Source organism: Podarcis raffonei, chromosome 7 (assembly GCF_027172205.1).
Source record: "Podarcis raffonei isolate rPodRaf1 chromosome 7, rPodRaf1.pri, whole genome shotgun sequence".
Classification (NCBI taxonomy): Eukaryota; Metazoa; Chordata; class Lepidosauria; order Squamata; family Lacertidae; genus Podarcis; species Podarcis raffonei.
The window spans coordinates 87,213,398-87,229,053 of NC_070608.1; the positions used below are offsets into that span (position 1 = coordinate 87,213,398).

The following is a 15,656-nucleotide window of genomic DNA, read 5'->3' on the forward strand; positions in this document are numbered from 1 at the left end:
GCTCTGCGAACAGAGAGCTCTCCTTTTCCCAGTTTCAAATCCTCCAGCACATTAGCCACCAAAAAACCCTTTTTCTTTTCTTCAGGTACAGAATAGTGAAATGAAATGCAGACTGTTTTCAACACAAAGAGAAAAAGCAAAAGATACAGACCTTTCATCTTTCTGAAGCTATCGTTCATGGTTTCCACCTCTCCAAAATGTTAAAGCACTAGCCAAAGCTTCTTTCATCCTCTGATCATCTTTGCAGCTTGATGAGTAATCTTTGTGCTGCAGTTTTTATTGTTTTTCATTCTCCTGAGCCTCATATCTTCACACCAGCATCTACCTCCCGTATCACTGCTATACTGCCTCTTCAAGGTTTCAATAAACGCAACAATACAATATTCTCAGTGTCCATGAAAATGTTGGCCAATTCTGCCACCTTGTGGTTATATAAAAATAAAACCAATATTGCACTTATACAAGAGATACACTGGTGTGGAAATCTCCATTTTATTCCTAATAATCTGTTATGTGGTTTCATCGTCAGCAGCTAATATATACATAAGATCATTAAGAATTTCCAAAATCAATGGATGAATAAAAAAAATAGAGAGAACAACATTCCCCCCATTTGCAATTCATTGTGCTCATGCTTAAATGCCTCTGTAATAACTAGACTACAGTACAGACAGGAAAATAATCATAAACATACCTTGCAATGTTAAAAATGAAGAAAAGTATATTCTCACCTGGATAATGTTTTGACTTTCACCTGCATGACTTGGGACTTCTTCAGAATCATTGGAACACCTTGGATTCACCTGAGTGTTAGGAGGCTCCACAGAGAAAACAGGAAACAGGGGCCTGAGAAACCGGAACTCGCTGTTCAGAGACCCACCAGCTAAGCACACCTCATAGTTGTAAGCCTGGGATAGAGATCCAGCACCAGGATCCGCAGAGATCTCCTGGGAATCAGGTCCCACCGGGAAATTGGCTCCAGAGTTGTAGGTTCCTGTGAACTTTTCACGTTTCTGCAACTTGATTACAATAAATGCCACTACAGAAATGAGAAAGATGCTTGAGATGGCAGCCAAGCAGATGATCAGATACATCGTCAGGCTGGGGTCTTCCTCCTCCGCTGTTTCCTCCTTTGGGAGAGCCACACTTTTCAGATAAGGGTCAGAGAAGCCGTCCACTAGAAGGATTCTGAGCGTGGCAGAGGTGGACTGGGGAGGATGGCCGTTGTCTCGGACCACCACAATCAGATTCTGCTTGAAGCTGTCTCGGTTGCTGACCGGCCTCAGGGTGGTCACTTCTCCATTCTGGGCCCCCACCGTGAACAGACCCGGCTCTGTGGCCTTCAGCAGCTGGTAGGAAAGCCAAGAGTTCTGCGCAGAATCCCTGTCCACAGCCACCACCTTGGTGACCAGGTAGCCAGTCTCTGCCCCTCGGGGAACCAGGTCATTCGAGGGGGAAGTGCCATTCTGGAGAGGGTAGAGGATGAAGGGGGCATTGTCATTTTCATCCACCACCTGAACGCGGATGGGAACTTCGGAGCTCAGTGGAGGGGAACCTGAATCCACAGCCCTCACCGTCACCTGGAAATCTTTTACTTCCTCATAATCCAGAGACCGGATAGCATACAGGTTCCCCGTTTCAGAGTTGATGGAGATGTAAGAGGATGTGGGGCCATCATTGACCTTCCCAGGCAAAAGCGAGTAGGTCACTTTGGCATTCTGCGCTGTGTCCAGATCAACAGCATGGACAAAACCAATCAGAAGACCAGGAATATTGTTTTCTCTTAACTGCATTTGATAGAATGGCTTTTCAAAGACTGGAGGGTTGTCATTGACATCTGACACTTCAACATGAAGTATTCTTGTGGAAGTGAGTCTGGGAGAGCCTCTGTCTGTGGCTGTGATGGTGATGTTATACTCAGAGGCTTGTTCTCTGTCGAGTGGTTGTTGGGTCACCAGCTGGTAATAGTTGTTCTCGGTGGTTTTGAGCACAAATGGCAGGTTGACTTCAGTGGTGCAGGCAGTTCTGCCACTGTCTCCAGAGTCCACATCTGTGACACTGAAAAGGGCCACCACTGTGTCTGGGGGAGAGTCCTCAGGTAAGAGACTCTTGATGGATGTGATGGTAATCTCTGGAGCATTGTCGTTCTCATCCTCAATCTCTACAATGACTTTGCAGTAAGCAGAAAGTCCCCCTCCATCCGTAGCTCTGATGTTCATCTCATAATTTGTGTTTTCTTCATAATCAATTGTTCCTGCAGTAGTAAGCTCCCCGGAATATTTGTTTAACTTGAATGATCTGATGACATTTTCTGGCACTTGGCTGAATGAATAAGTGATGTGAGCATTGGAACCAAGATCCCTGTCAGTGGCTTCAACTTTGGTGACCAGAGTATCCAATGGGCTATTTTCCATTAGCTTCACTTTGTACTCAGATTGTGGAAACTGAGGCAAATTATCATTAGCATCCAGAACATCAATAATAATTTGCACCGTTCCAGTTCTTTTGGGGATTCCTCCATCAACAGCTGACAGAATAAGGGAAATCTGTGGATTCACCTCACGGTCTAGCGGTTTCTCTAACACCAGTTCTGCGTATTTGCTCCCATCACTGTGACTTTTCACATCCAGCCTAAAATGTTCATTAGGACTAAGGGTGTAGTTCTGAACAGTATTTATTCCTTTATCTGTATCTTCTGCTCTTTCCAAAGGAAATCTGATATCCACAGGAGTCTGCTCAGGTATTTCAAAAATAAATTGATTCTTGGAGAATTTGGGGGAATTATCATTCACATCCTCTATCTGAACTTCAATTCTGTGTAGCTGCAATGGCTTTTCCAGCACAATTTCAGACAGGAGAATACATGGTTCATTCTGACCACACAGGGACTCCCGATCTATTTTATCCTTTACTGTCACATCCCCAGAATGAGGATCCAGCTGGAAATACTGCTTGGAGCTCTTAGAAACCAGCCGGGCTCTCCGAGCAGACAGCTCCTTTGCATCCATTCTCAAATCCTTCAGGACATTCGCTACCAGAGACCCCCTTTTCTCCTCCTCTGCCACTGAATAGCGGAAAGACTCACACATTGCTATGCATGCACAGAGATACAGTGAAAAAGACCAAACTTGCCTGATCTTGAGGTGCATTTCCATTCTCCCAGCCTCTCCTCCTGAAACGCAAGGCATTGTCCTCTTCTCTATTCCAAGGCGTGTCTCTTCTTAACTGTCTTTATCTTCTGAATGTGACACAGTGTCCTGCTTATTCCTACTGAATTTCTGAAGTCTGGCTTGCAATAGGGATCTGCTGTTTTTCCTGTGCTGATTCCTTTGTCTAATGGCTTCAGCTCTTGAGGAGAGCAACTGCTGCTCCCCAATTTCCTTCTTTTATCTTGTGCAATACCACCACCTTGTGTTTGAACTATGTTATGGCGTTACAAAAAACAAAAGATTTTCCAGAATAAGAGCTGGTAAACATGAGCATCTATGTGGAGAGGCAAGAGAACAGCCACCCCAATGGAACATAAACCCCACATTCCCAGCTTTCTTTCTTTTTAGAACTTATAGAACCTGAGATAGGAATCAAAATGTACAGACCCCATGTCTTCCCATTTTTGTGAGATGTCACCTATTTCCTTCTTTAAGTGTTTTACTTACCCTTGCCCACCTGAAAAAATCCTGTGCACAACCAACTGGCAAAGATCACGATATTTCAGAATGCATATCCCCTTCACCTGTGTTATATACCAGGGGCTGTGCTCCTTGCTCATTCTACTTGCCAATGCCCTTACATTTGCCCAACATTAACCCCCAAGAGCTTCCCCTTCTCAATGCAACTATTAAGCTTGCCTTTCATCTTCCAACTCCATTTCTGGGGTCACTCCTCTTCTGCAGTCCCAATTTGTAGCCAACTTTGTACTCTGCTTTTTACCTTCTCCCCATATCCATGCCTCCCCCCTACTATTGTGCAACACCCCCTTCACACAAACCACTCCCTTAGTAACTTGCTACATCTTCCTCCAGCTACTGTGCATCTTTTTCACCTTCTCTCCCATTATGAAGGCACCAACGCAGGGGACAAGACAGAATCTAACAGCAAAAAGCTAACACAACAGAGCCTTCCCAACTCCCTTCTCACTGTAGTCAAACCCTGGTTTAAACCACCACTTCACCCACCTTCAGGGTCTCGCCTGCTCAGGCTACTCAAACCTCTGCCATTGTTTAAAATCACCACTCTCCCCCTCTCAGTTTTTCCCCATTCCTGCTTTATTCAAATGTCTGCTGTTGCATAAAACCACGATTTTTCAGCGTCCCTCCACCCATGCTTTACTCAAACCGTTCTGCTGATTAAAACTGCCCCTGCTCCTCTTTCAGTTTTTCTCCCTTCTTGTTCCTGTGTCCTTGGCCATTGCTCTTGTGCAACCTGCCTTCTTGCACCCAAAACTGAGGGGGAACACTGCAAGATGCGTGTGTGTGACATCATGCACATGACACATGTAGCACGTGTGATATCATGCAAGGGGTCACATTGTTCGTGTGTGACGTCATATGCGCAGTTCGTGCACAACATTGCATCATCAGGAGGAGTCGAAGCATGGAGCCCAGTGTAGTGCTGCTTCAATAGCTGGCAGCTCCACCTCTCTCACACTCAGGAGGAATTTACGCCATGCTTGGCTCCACACTCAACTTCCTCTGCCCCCTAAACATTGAGGGGGTCTAGCCCCCTGTCAACAGATTTTGAGGGGGCAGAAGACCCCTTGGCCCTATAGAGTTGGCACACCTGCTGGCTGCTGATCAGAAAAACCTTAAAATGGGAACCATATATGGGTTGTAGGATTTATATGCAGCTAAGGCATACTTGGGAAGAATTGATGCTTTTGAATTATGGTGCTGGAGGAGACTCCTGAGAGTCCCATGGACTGCAAGAAGATCAAACCTCTCCATTCTGAAGGAAATGAGCCCTAAGTACTCACTGGAAGGACAGACACTGAAGCTGAGGCGCCAAGTTTCCAGCCAATTCACTGAACCATTTCCAAACAATGAGTCATGGAACTTATTGCCCACACCCATTTCTCATCATAATGGTGGAAGGTGATTCAGCAAAATCACCCTTAACCAAAGTGTCATAGCTATGACCCTTACCTATAAATCTTTCTCATCTCCTTTGGTCCCCATTCATTTTTGCTCCTAACAGACGCACATGTTTAACTTTTTCTCACAGCAGGCACAAACTGAGCATGTGTGGGAGACACACTTATGAAATCCCACTGACTAACATTGGCCATAACAATGCATTTTAATAACAACTACAAATATGTTACTCTGCTATTAAGCACAATACAGTACAAACATAGAAATATTCTGGGGAGTGTGGGTCCCAACAAAGTCTATGGAAGAAAAACACACTGCACCTGTCAACACGTCATTCAAGTTCCTTGTCAAAGAGCTAATTTCTTAAATATGAGTCATTTCTTATCCTTTCTATCCCAAATTTAGCATAGACTTTCCTCAGACATATATTTCCTACACTTCCAAGTTTCAGTAAGGCCATTTTCCAACTAAACACTGTAGGACCTGCTCCTTGCATCAGAGAGCCATGGCTCACTGGTTGACCATCAGCTTTGCAGTTAGTCCCAGGTTCAATCCCTTGCATCCTTAGGTAGGTCGGCAGAGATCCCTGTCTGAAATCCTGGGGAGCAGCTGCCAGTCAGTGTGGACAATACTGCGATAGAGCACCACTGGTCTGCATCAGTACAAGGCAGTTCACTCTGCTAATTCTTATTGTCACCCCACTGCCCCAATTAATTATTATAATGACACCATGTGACTCAGCCAACTAACCCTTAACATATTAGCAGTTCAAATGGCAAAACAGAACACAATGAGAGTCCAGATTGAGTTTGTTTGAAATGAAAACTGTTTTAAAAGTCTGGGTCAATAAAAAGCTCCTAATCCATCACCAAAAAGGCCATGAAGATGGTTCTGGGCAAGTCTCCCTTGGGAGGCCGCTCCGCAAATGGGTGCAACTACCAAGAGTCCCTATAAACAATTTATATAACCAGTCAGTCCGTCTCATAAAGGGCCCCTGTGTGCATGTAAGCTGTCTTAGACACCTTAGGGGTATATTCTAGTACACACAGCTGTATATGCAGCAACTGTAATTTGTACAGAGCATTTTGAGCTACGTTTGATACAGAGAAGACTTAACAGTAAGGTAACAAAGGAACAAGAAGAAGAATAGGATGTAGAGTAAGACGGAAACAATTGTGACAAGGATTTGAAATAAAATTAAAAACTGAAGCCCTGTCTCTCTAGTCACTGTATAACTTATCAACAAAGAGCAACGGAAGAAGAACATCTGATGTTATTAATAACCAAGCAAAAGGCATTATTAATCACAAGTTAACTCACTGGCATAATCCCTCACCTTTTTCTCTGATTCTTCTTTCCCCGCCTGGTCAGGAATATCTTGGGAAGCAGACGGAGTGGTCTGGTTCACATTGAGGTTTGGGTCCCCCACAGAAAAAACAGGAATGAGGGGCCTGAGGAACCTGAACTCGCTGCTCAAGGACCCACCGGTTAAGCACACATCGTAGTGGTAACTCCTGGAAAGGGACCCGCTCTGAGAATCGCCACCGTTCTCTGGGATGTCGGGTCTGGCAGGTGGGAAGTGAGGAGGGGCAGCGATAAAACTTTCCCTGGGATCCCTCCTGCAGATCTTGATGGCAGCAAAGGAAACAATGCAAACGAGGAACACAAAGGAGACTGCAGCCAGGCAGATCACCAAATACAAGGTCAAGGTCCCATCTTCTTCGTCTTCCTCTTTACTGACCCCCACAGCCTTCATATAAGGATCCGAAAAGCCACCCACGGGAAGGACGTGGAGCATTGCAGTGCTGCTCTGGGGAGGGAGCCCGTTGTCCCTGACCACTATCAGGAGTCTCTGCTTGCTGGTGTCTCGCTCGCTCAGGGCTCTCCTGGTTCTCACTTCCCCATTCTGGGCTCCTAGGCTGAAAAGACCAGGGTCTGTGGCCTTCAGCAGCTCATAGGAAAGCCACGAGTTCTGGCCAGAATCTCCATCCACAGCCACCACCTTGGTGACCAGGTAGCCGGCCTCCACCGACTTGGGGACCAGCTCATTGCAGGGGGGTGTGCTGTTCTGAAGAGGGTAGAGGAAGAAGGGAGCGTTGTCGTTTTCGTCTATGATTACGACTCGGACAGTAACTTCTGAGCTGAGGGGAGGAGACCCTCCATCTGTAGCCCTCACCATCACTTTGAAATTTTTGATCTGCTCGTAATCCAGGGATCGGAGGGCATACAGATTTCCGCTTTCAGAGTTGACTGAGATGTAAGAGGCCACAAGGCCATCAGTGACCTTCCCAGGCAAAAGGGAGTAGGTGACCTTGGCATTCTTCTCGGTGTCCAGATCAGCAGCACGGACTGAGCCAAGGAGCAGTCCTGGAATATTGTTTTCCCGTATCTGCATTTCACATGAAGACTTTTCAAATACTGGAGGATTGTCATTGACATCTGAGATCTGAACATTAATAACTCTTGTTGAAGTGAGCCTAGGAGAGCCCTGGTCAACGGCTGTGATGGTGACATTATACTCTGAGACCTTCTCTCTGTCCAAGGGACTTTGGACCACAAGCTGGTAATAATTATTCATAGTGGATTTTAACATAAAAGGAAGATTTACGTCCACAGAGCACATGGTTCTGCCATTGTCTCCGGAGTCTCGGTCTGTGACAGTGAAGAGAGCAACAAGTTTCTCCAGGGGAGAATCCTCTGCCAAAGGACTAGTGATGGATATGATGGACACTTCAGGGACATTATCATTCGCGTCTTCAATCTCTACCAGGACCTTGCAGTGACCTGAGAGACCCCCTCCATCTGTTGCTCTGATGCTCATGTCATAGCTGGTTTCCTTTTCATAATCAAGCTGACCAGAAAGGGTGATTTCCCCCGTGATTTCATTTAGGTGAAACAGATCAAATATTTTTTCTGGTACCCGGTTGAATGAGTAGGTGATCTGTGCATTTGAGCCAAAATCCAAATCTGTAGCTTCCACTTTGAAGACCAGAGTACCCTTTGGGCTGTTTTCCTTTAACCTTACTTTATATTCTGAATGAGTAAACTGTGGGGAATTGTCATTGATGTCAAGAACATCAATATTTATTTGAACTGTGCCTGTTCTTTGTGGCTCCCCGCCATCCACAGCTGTGAGAGTCAGTCCAAAGTGTGGGTCCTTCTCCCTGTCCAGTGGCTTCTGCAGAACAAGATCCACATATTTCCTTCCATCCTCATCACTTTTAACATCAAGCCGGAAATGTTCATTGGGACTGAGTGTGTAGTTTTGGATGTTATTTATCCCCAGGTCCTCATCTTGGGCAGAGTCCAAGGGGAAATGTGTATTTGGAGAGACATTTTCAGGAATTTCCAAATCAAATGCCTTTTTAGAGAATTTGGGGACATTATCATTCACATCTTCTATCTTGATTTCAATACTGAAGATCTTTAAGGGGTCTTGCAAGATAATTTCAGACTGTAATAAGCAAGGATCAGTCTGGCCACATAATGTTTCTCGGTCTATTTTATCATTTATCAACAAATTCCCAGAATGGGTATCCATACGAAAATATTGCTTACTGTTCTTAGAAACCAGCTGGGCTCTGTGAGCTGACAGCTCCGCTTTTCCCAGTTTCAAATCCTCCAGCACATTAGCCACCAAAGACCCCCTTTTCTTTTCTTCAGGCACAGAATAGTGAAGTGATATACTCAGTGCTCCAGGAAGACAAAGGAAAAGCAAAAAATACAGACCTTGTTCCTTTCTGTAGCTGTCTCCCATGGCTCAAGAATCTCTGGCCAAAAGATGAAGTTTCTGACACTCTTCCAATGATAATCTCTGCTGCTGTAGAAAGGAATTTGATGCTGCCGTGTTGATGGCTTTGCTGTGCTGTATGTTATCTCTTTATCGCATACGAAAGTCACCCGTCCTTTGTTCCAGCCACCTTTTTGCTCATGGCTTCCTGTGAGTTCCTTCACAAAATTCTGAATTCCAGTTCATGTCTTTGCCTGTACTACCACCGTGTGGCTGAGCAAAGAAAAGCCACTAAGATTCAGTAAATAACACTGAATGCAGTGCACATTACACTGAACAGGAAAGGTTCAGATTCACTGTTTCTCTGTTCATAAAAGACTGTTTTATTACTAGGAAGATGCCTCTTTTCCACATGAATGAATGCAGGTATCACAAAACAATGCATTACTTTCTATAGTTCTTGAACACTGTTGTGCATGGGAGTCAATCTAATACTGGGAAATTCAAGTTGCACAGCACATATGGTGCTCTGGTGGAACAATCTCCCTCCTTCCCACCTCAATCAAACATTTTGCAATAAAGAAATAGGCAGGAAAACACCTTGGAAAATGTAGGGTTACTATTGCTTGATTCAAGTGCCATATGGCTTTCACATAGAGAATGTAGCAGGCTATGAATATCTACATAAGTATTAGGATAATAACCCTATATCAATTTATATACACAGCTGTGTTCTTTTTTCCCTCACTTCTCCCCCCTCCCCCTTTAAAACTTTCTTTCTTTCTTTCTTTCTTTCTTTCTTTCTTTCTAGTAGTAAGAATGAATGAATGATCAATAAACAGGTCAGCTTTTGCATGACACCCCCCTCCCATACAGAGAGTTTAAAGAGGTTATGAAGTTATTCTATAGCAAGCACATCAAACCACAAAACTATAAATATGAAAGTTTATATCCCTCTATGCAAGGGCAGAAAGAACAATATCAGAATACGACACAGGGAAACTGAACAGGCAAAATATGGGAAGAATTTCAAATTCGCATTCAGATTTCCTGCACTCAGCTGAATTCAGGCTTGCACCTCACAGATATAAGGGGACCAAACTAGAGAGAGAAAAGGTTATTAATTGAAAGATAATTATTTGAAAATCATTAATAGTTGGTATTTAACTCAGAGTAGGTTGGCTAAGATTTATAAAACAGAATCAGATAAATGTTGGAAGTGGAAAGAAACGGAGGGAACTTTTTTCACATGTGGTGGACATGTAAAAAGGTAAAAGTATATGGGGAAATTGAAAATTGAAAAAAATGTTTAAAACTACTTTAAAACACACACACACCAGTGTCATTTTTGTTGGGAAAAACCCAAACTAAATTTCCTGGGTGTGAGGAAAGGTTATTTATGTATGCAACAATTGCGGTCCGTGCTTTTTTAGTCCCAAAATGGAAAATGTGCTAGGTCCCAACTAAAGAGGATCAGCAACTTAAGTTGACAGGATATGCAGAACGTGCAGATTTAACACAGAGAATAAGAGAGCAAGAAGAACATACATTTAAAAAAGAGTGGAAAACATTTATTGAATATATGAAAAATGTCATTATACAGCTGAAAACACTGGCAGCACTAAGATAAATTCAATAGAGAAAATAATTTTTGATGGAGGTAAAAGTGGAAAACTCATTTGAATGCTTATAGTAAAACAGGGATATGAAAAATGAATCATGGAAGGAGAAGGGAAGTCATGGGATATTTTAAATGCTTATTTGAAAATGTAAAATTGAAAATTTAATAAAAATTATTATCAAACTAGAGGGAGAAATGTTTGAAATTAAACCATTCAAATGGTACTCTCACCTGGATAATGTTTTGACTTTCACCTGCATGACTGGGGACTCCTTCAGAATCATTGGAACTCCTTGGATTCACCTGAGTGTTAGGAGGCTCCACAGAGAAAACAGGAAACAGGGGCCTGAGAAACCGGAACTCGCTGTTCAGAGACCCACCAGCTAAGCACACCTCATAGTTGTAAGCCTGGGATAGAGATCCAGCACCAGAATCTGCAGAGTTCTCCTGAGAATCAGGTCCTCCTCTGAGGGTCTTCTGCTGGTTCCCTCACTGCGAGAATTGAAGTTACGGGGAACCAGGCAGAGGGCCTTCTTGGCAGTGGCAGACTGCCTGTGTAATGCCCTCCCTTCAGATGTCAAGGAGATAAAGAACCACACAGCTTTTAGAAGACATCTGAAAGCAGCCCTGTTTCGGGAAGTTTTTAATGTTTGATGTTTTATTACGTTTTAATATATTCTGTAAGCCGCCCAGAGTGTCTTGGGAAACCCAGAGGGATGGTGGGGCATAAATATTATTATTAATATTAATATTTCAGTTTAAGAGGTAAAGAGAAGCTTGGAATGAAGTAGAATTCCCAGTCACAATGTATACTTTCGAGAGTGAAAGTCACTTTTACTAATTGAATTGGGTTCCATGTTCATACAAGTAGGAGCCCGTAACAAAATGCTGCAATGATTAGTAAAGCGGTTTAGTGCCCCCAACAAAACCTCACTCCCCTTCCCCATGCAAAATTCATTCTCTGGCTTCATCTTCCACGCTCCTGGCTGTGGCTCCTATTTCTCTTTTTCCATTTTCTCTGTTGCTTGTTCCACCATTTCTGGAGATCATTCCCTTGTATAAACGCAAAATGGAAAATAAAACGCACTGCCAGGTTTCCAGCCAATTCCCTGAACCATTTCCAAACGATGAGTCATGGAACTTATTGCCCACACCCATTTCTCATCATAATGGTGGAAGGTGATTCAGCAAAATCACCCTTAACCAAAGTGCCATAGCTATGACCCTTACCTATAAATCTTTCTCATCTCCTTTGGTCCCCATTCATTTTTGCTCCTAACAGATGCACATGCTTAACTTTTTCTCACAGCAGGCACAAACTGAGCATGTGTGGGAGACACACTTATGAAATCCCATTGACTAGCATTGGCCATAACAATGCATTTTAATAACAACTACAAATATGTTACTCTGCTATTAAGCACAATACAGTACAAACATAGAAATATTCTGGGGGGTGTGGGTCCCACCAAAGTCTATGGAAGAAAAACACACTGCACCTGTCAACACGTCATTCAAGTTCCTTGTCAAAGAACTAATATCTTAAATATGAGCCATTTCTTATCCTTTCTATCCCAAATTTAGCATAGACTTTCCTCAGACATATATTTCCTACACTTCCAAGTTTCTGTAAGGCCATTTTCCAGCTAAACACTGTAGGACCTGCTCCTTGCATCAGAGAGCCATGGCTCACTGGTTGACCATCAGCTTTGCAGTTAGTCCCAGGTTCAATCCCTTGCATCCTTAGGTAGGTCGGCAGAGAGCCCTGTCCGAAATCCTGGGGAGCAGCTGCCAGTCAGTGTAGACAATACTGCGATAGAGCACCACTGGTCTGCATTAGTACAAGGCAGTTCACTCTGCTAATTCTTATTGTCACCCCACTGCCCCAATTAATTATTATAATGACACCATGTGACTCAGCCAACTAACCCTTAACATATTAGCAGTTCAAATGGCAAAACAGAACACAATGGGAGTCCAGATTGAGTTTGTTTGAAATGAAAACTGTTTTAAAAGTCTGGGTCAATAAAAAGCTCTTAATCCAGCACCAAAAAGGCCATGAAGATGGTTCTGGGCAAGCCTCCCTTGGGAGGCCGCTCCGCAAATGGGGTGCAACTACCAAGAGTCCTTATAAACAATTTATATAACCAGGAAGTCCGTCTCATAAAGGGCCCCTGTGTGCATGTAAGCTGTCTTAGACACCTTAGGGGTATATTCTAGTACACACAGCTGTATATGCAGCAACTGTGATTAGTACATAGCATTTTGAGCTATGTTTAATACAGAGAAGACTCAACAATAAGGTAACAAAGGAACAGAAGAAGAATAGGATGTAGAGTAAGAGGGAAACAATTCTGACATGGATTTGAAATAAAATTAAAAACTGAAGCCCTGTCTCTCTAGTCACTGTATACATTATCAACAAAGTACAACAGAAGAAGAACATCTGATGTTATTAATAACCAAGCAAAAGGCATTATTAATCACAAGTTAACTCACTGGCATAATCCCTCACCTTTTTCTCTGATTCTTTTTCTTCCACCAGATTAGGAATATCTTGGGAAGCAGAAGGAGTGGTCTGGTTCACATTGAGGTTTGGGTCCCCCACAGAAAAAACAGGAATGAGGGGCCTGAGGAACCTGAACTCGCTGCTCAAGGACCCACCGGTTAAGCACACATCGTAGTGGTAACTCCTGGAAAGAGACCCGCTCTGAGAATCGCCACAGTTCTCTGGGATGTCGGGTCTGGCAGGTGGGAAGTGAGGAGGGGCAGCGATAAAACTTTCCCTGGGATCCCTCCTGCAGATCTTGATGGCAGCAAAGGAAACAATGCAAACGAGGAACACAAAGGAGACTGCAGCCAGGCAGATCACCAAATACAAGGTCAAGGTCCCATCTTCTTCGTGTTCCTCTTTACTGACCTCCACAGCCTTCATATAAGGATCCGAAAAGCCACCTACGGGAAGGACATGGAGCATGGCAGTGCTGCTCTGGGGAGGGAGCCCGTTGTCCCTGACCACTATCAGGAGTCTCTGCTTGCTGGTGTCTCGCTCGCTCAGGGCTCTCCTGGTTCTCACTTCCCCATTCTGGGCTCCTAGGCTGAAAAGACCAGGGTCTGTGGCCTTCAGCAGCTCATAGGAAAGCCACGAGTTCTGGCCAGAATCTCCATCCACAGCCACCACCTTGGTGACCAGGTAGCCGGCCTCCACCAACTTGGGGACCAGCTCATTGCAGGGGGATGTGCTGTTCTGAAGAGGGTAGAGGAAGAAGGGAGCGTTGTCGTTTTCGTCTATGACAATGACTCGGACAGTAACCTCTGAGCTGAGGGGAGGAGATCCTCCATCTGTAGCCCTCACCGTCACTTTGAAGTCTTTGATCTGCTCGTAATCCAGGGATCGGAGGGCATACAGATTTCCACTTTCAGAGTTGACTGAGATGTAAGAGGCCACAAGGCCATCAGTGACCTTCCCAGGCAAAAGAGAGTAGGTGACCTTGGCATTCTTCTCAGTGTCCAGATCAGCAGCACGGACTGAGCCAATGAGCAGTCCTGGAATATTGTTTTCCCGTATCTGCATTTCACATGAAGACTTTTCAAATACTGGAGGATTGTCATTGACATCTGAGATCTGAACGTTAATAACTCTTGTTGAAGTGAGCCTGGGGGAGCCTTGGTCAACGGCTGTGATGGTGATATTATACTCTGAGACCTTCTCTCTGTCCAAGTGACTTTGGACCACAAGCTGGTAATAGTTATTCATAGTGAGTTTTAAAATAAAAGGAAGGTTTACTTCAACAGAGCACACAGTTCTGCCATTGTCTCCAGAGTCTCGGTCAGCGACACTGAAGAGAGCCACAAGTGTCTCCAGGGGAGAATCTTCTGCCAAAGGACTAGTGATGGATATGATGGACACTTCAGGGACATTGTCATTCACATCTTCAACATCTACCAGGACCTTGCAGTGTCCCAAAAGACCCCCTCCATCTGTTGCTCTGATGCTCATGCCATAGCTAGTTTCTTTTTCATAATCAAGCTGACCAGAAAGAGTCATTTCCCCAGTGTTTTCATTTAGGTGGAACAGATCATATATTTCTTCAGGCACTCTGTAGAATGAGTAGATGATCTGTGCATTTGAACCAAAATCCAAATCCGTAGCTTCTAATTTGAAGACCAAAGTTCCCTGTGGGCTGTTTTCCTTTAACCTTACTTTATATTCAGAATGAGTAAACTGTGGGGAATTGTCATTGATGTCAAGAACATCAATATTTATTTGAACTGTCCCTGTTCTCTGTGGTTCCCCTCCATTCACAGCTGTGAGAGTCAGTCTAAAGTGTGAGTCCTTCTCCCTGTCCAGTGGCTTCTCCAGAACAAGATCCACATACTTGTTTCCATCCTCTTCACTTTTAACATCAAGCCGGAAATGTTCATTCGGACTGAGAGTGTAGTTTTGGATGTTATTTATCCCCAGGTCCTCATCTCGGGCAGATTCCAAGGGGAAATGTGTATTTGGAGAGAAATTTTCTGGAATTTCCAGATCAAATGCCTTCTTAGAGAATTTGGGGACATTATCATTCACATCTTCTATCTTGATTTCAATACTGAAGATCTTTAAGGGGTCTTGCAACACAATTTCAGTGTGTAATAAGCAAGGATCAGTCTGGCCACATAATGTTTCTCGGTCTATTTTATCATTTATCAACAAATTCCCAGTCTTGGTATCAAGATGAAAATATTGCTTAGTGTTCTTAGAAACTAGCTGGGCTCTGCGAGCAGAGAGCTCCCCTGTTCCCAGTTTCAAATCCTCCAGCACATTAGCCACCAAAGACCCCCTTTTCTTTTCTTCAGGCACAGAATAGTGAAGTGATATACTCAGTGCTCCAGGAAGACAAAGGAAAAGCAAAAAATACAGACCTTGTTCCTTTCTGTAGCTGTCTCCCATGGCTCAAGAATCTGCCTCTTCAATGCCTGGCCAAAATATGAAGTTTCTGACAGTCATCCAATGATAATCTCTGCTGCTGTAGAAAGGAATTTGATGCTGCCGTGTTGATGGCTTTGCTGTGCTGTATGTTATCTCTTTATCCCATACGAAAGTCACCCGTCCTTTGTTCCAGCCACCTTTTTGCTCATGGCTTCCTGTGAGTTCCTTCACAAAATTCTGAATTCCAGTTCATGTCTTTGCCTGTACTACCACCGTGTGGCTGAGCAAAGAAGAGCCACT

The 15,656-nt window shown here is 43.9% G+C and overlaps 2 protein-coding genes across 6 annotated transcripts in view; both read right to left on the reverse strand.

Moving 5' to 3' along the window:
- LOC128418024 (protocadherin beta-16-like) overlaps positions 1 to 15,656 on the reverse strand; it is a 118,034-nt gene that overhangs the window by 24,902 nt on the left and 77,476 nt on the right. Inside the window, exon 1 of one of the 5 annotated variants that reach the window (XM_053397403.1) lies at positions 6,427 to 9,568. The exons of the other annotated variants lie outside the window; for them this stretch is intronic. Within the exon in view, the coding sequence (XP_053253378.1) occupies positions 6,427 to 8,847 (2,421 nt within the window). The 5' untranslated portion in view covers positions 8,848 to 9,568. Of the gene's footprint in view, positions 1 to 6,426; positions 9,569 to 15,656 lie in introns of those variants that run through there. 5 annotated transcript variants of the gene reach the window in all.
- LOC128418029 (protocadherin beta-16-like) lies at positions 10,831 to 15,633 on the reverse strand. The gene has a single exon (XM_053397413.1). It carries the CDS (start codon positions 15,375 to 15,377, stop codon positions 12,921 to 12,923), a length of 2,457 nt encoding a protein of 818 aa, XP_053253388.1. The 5' UTR covers positions 15,378 to 15,633; the 3' UTR covers positions 10,831 to 12,920.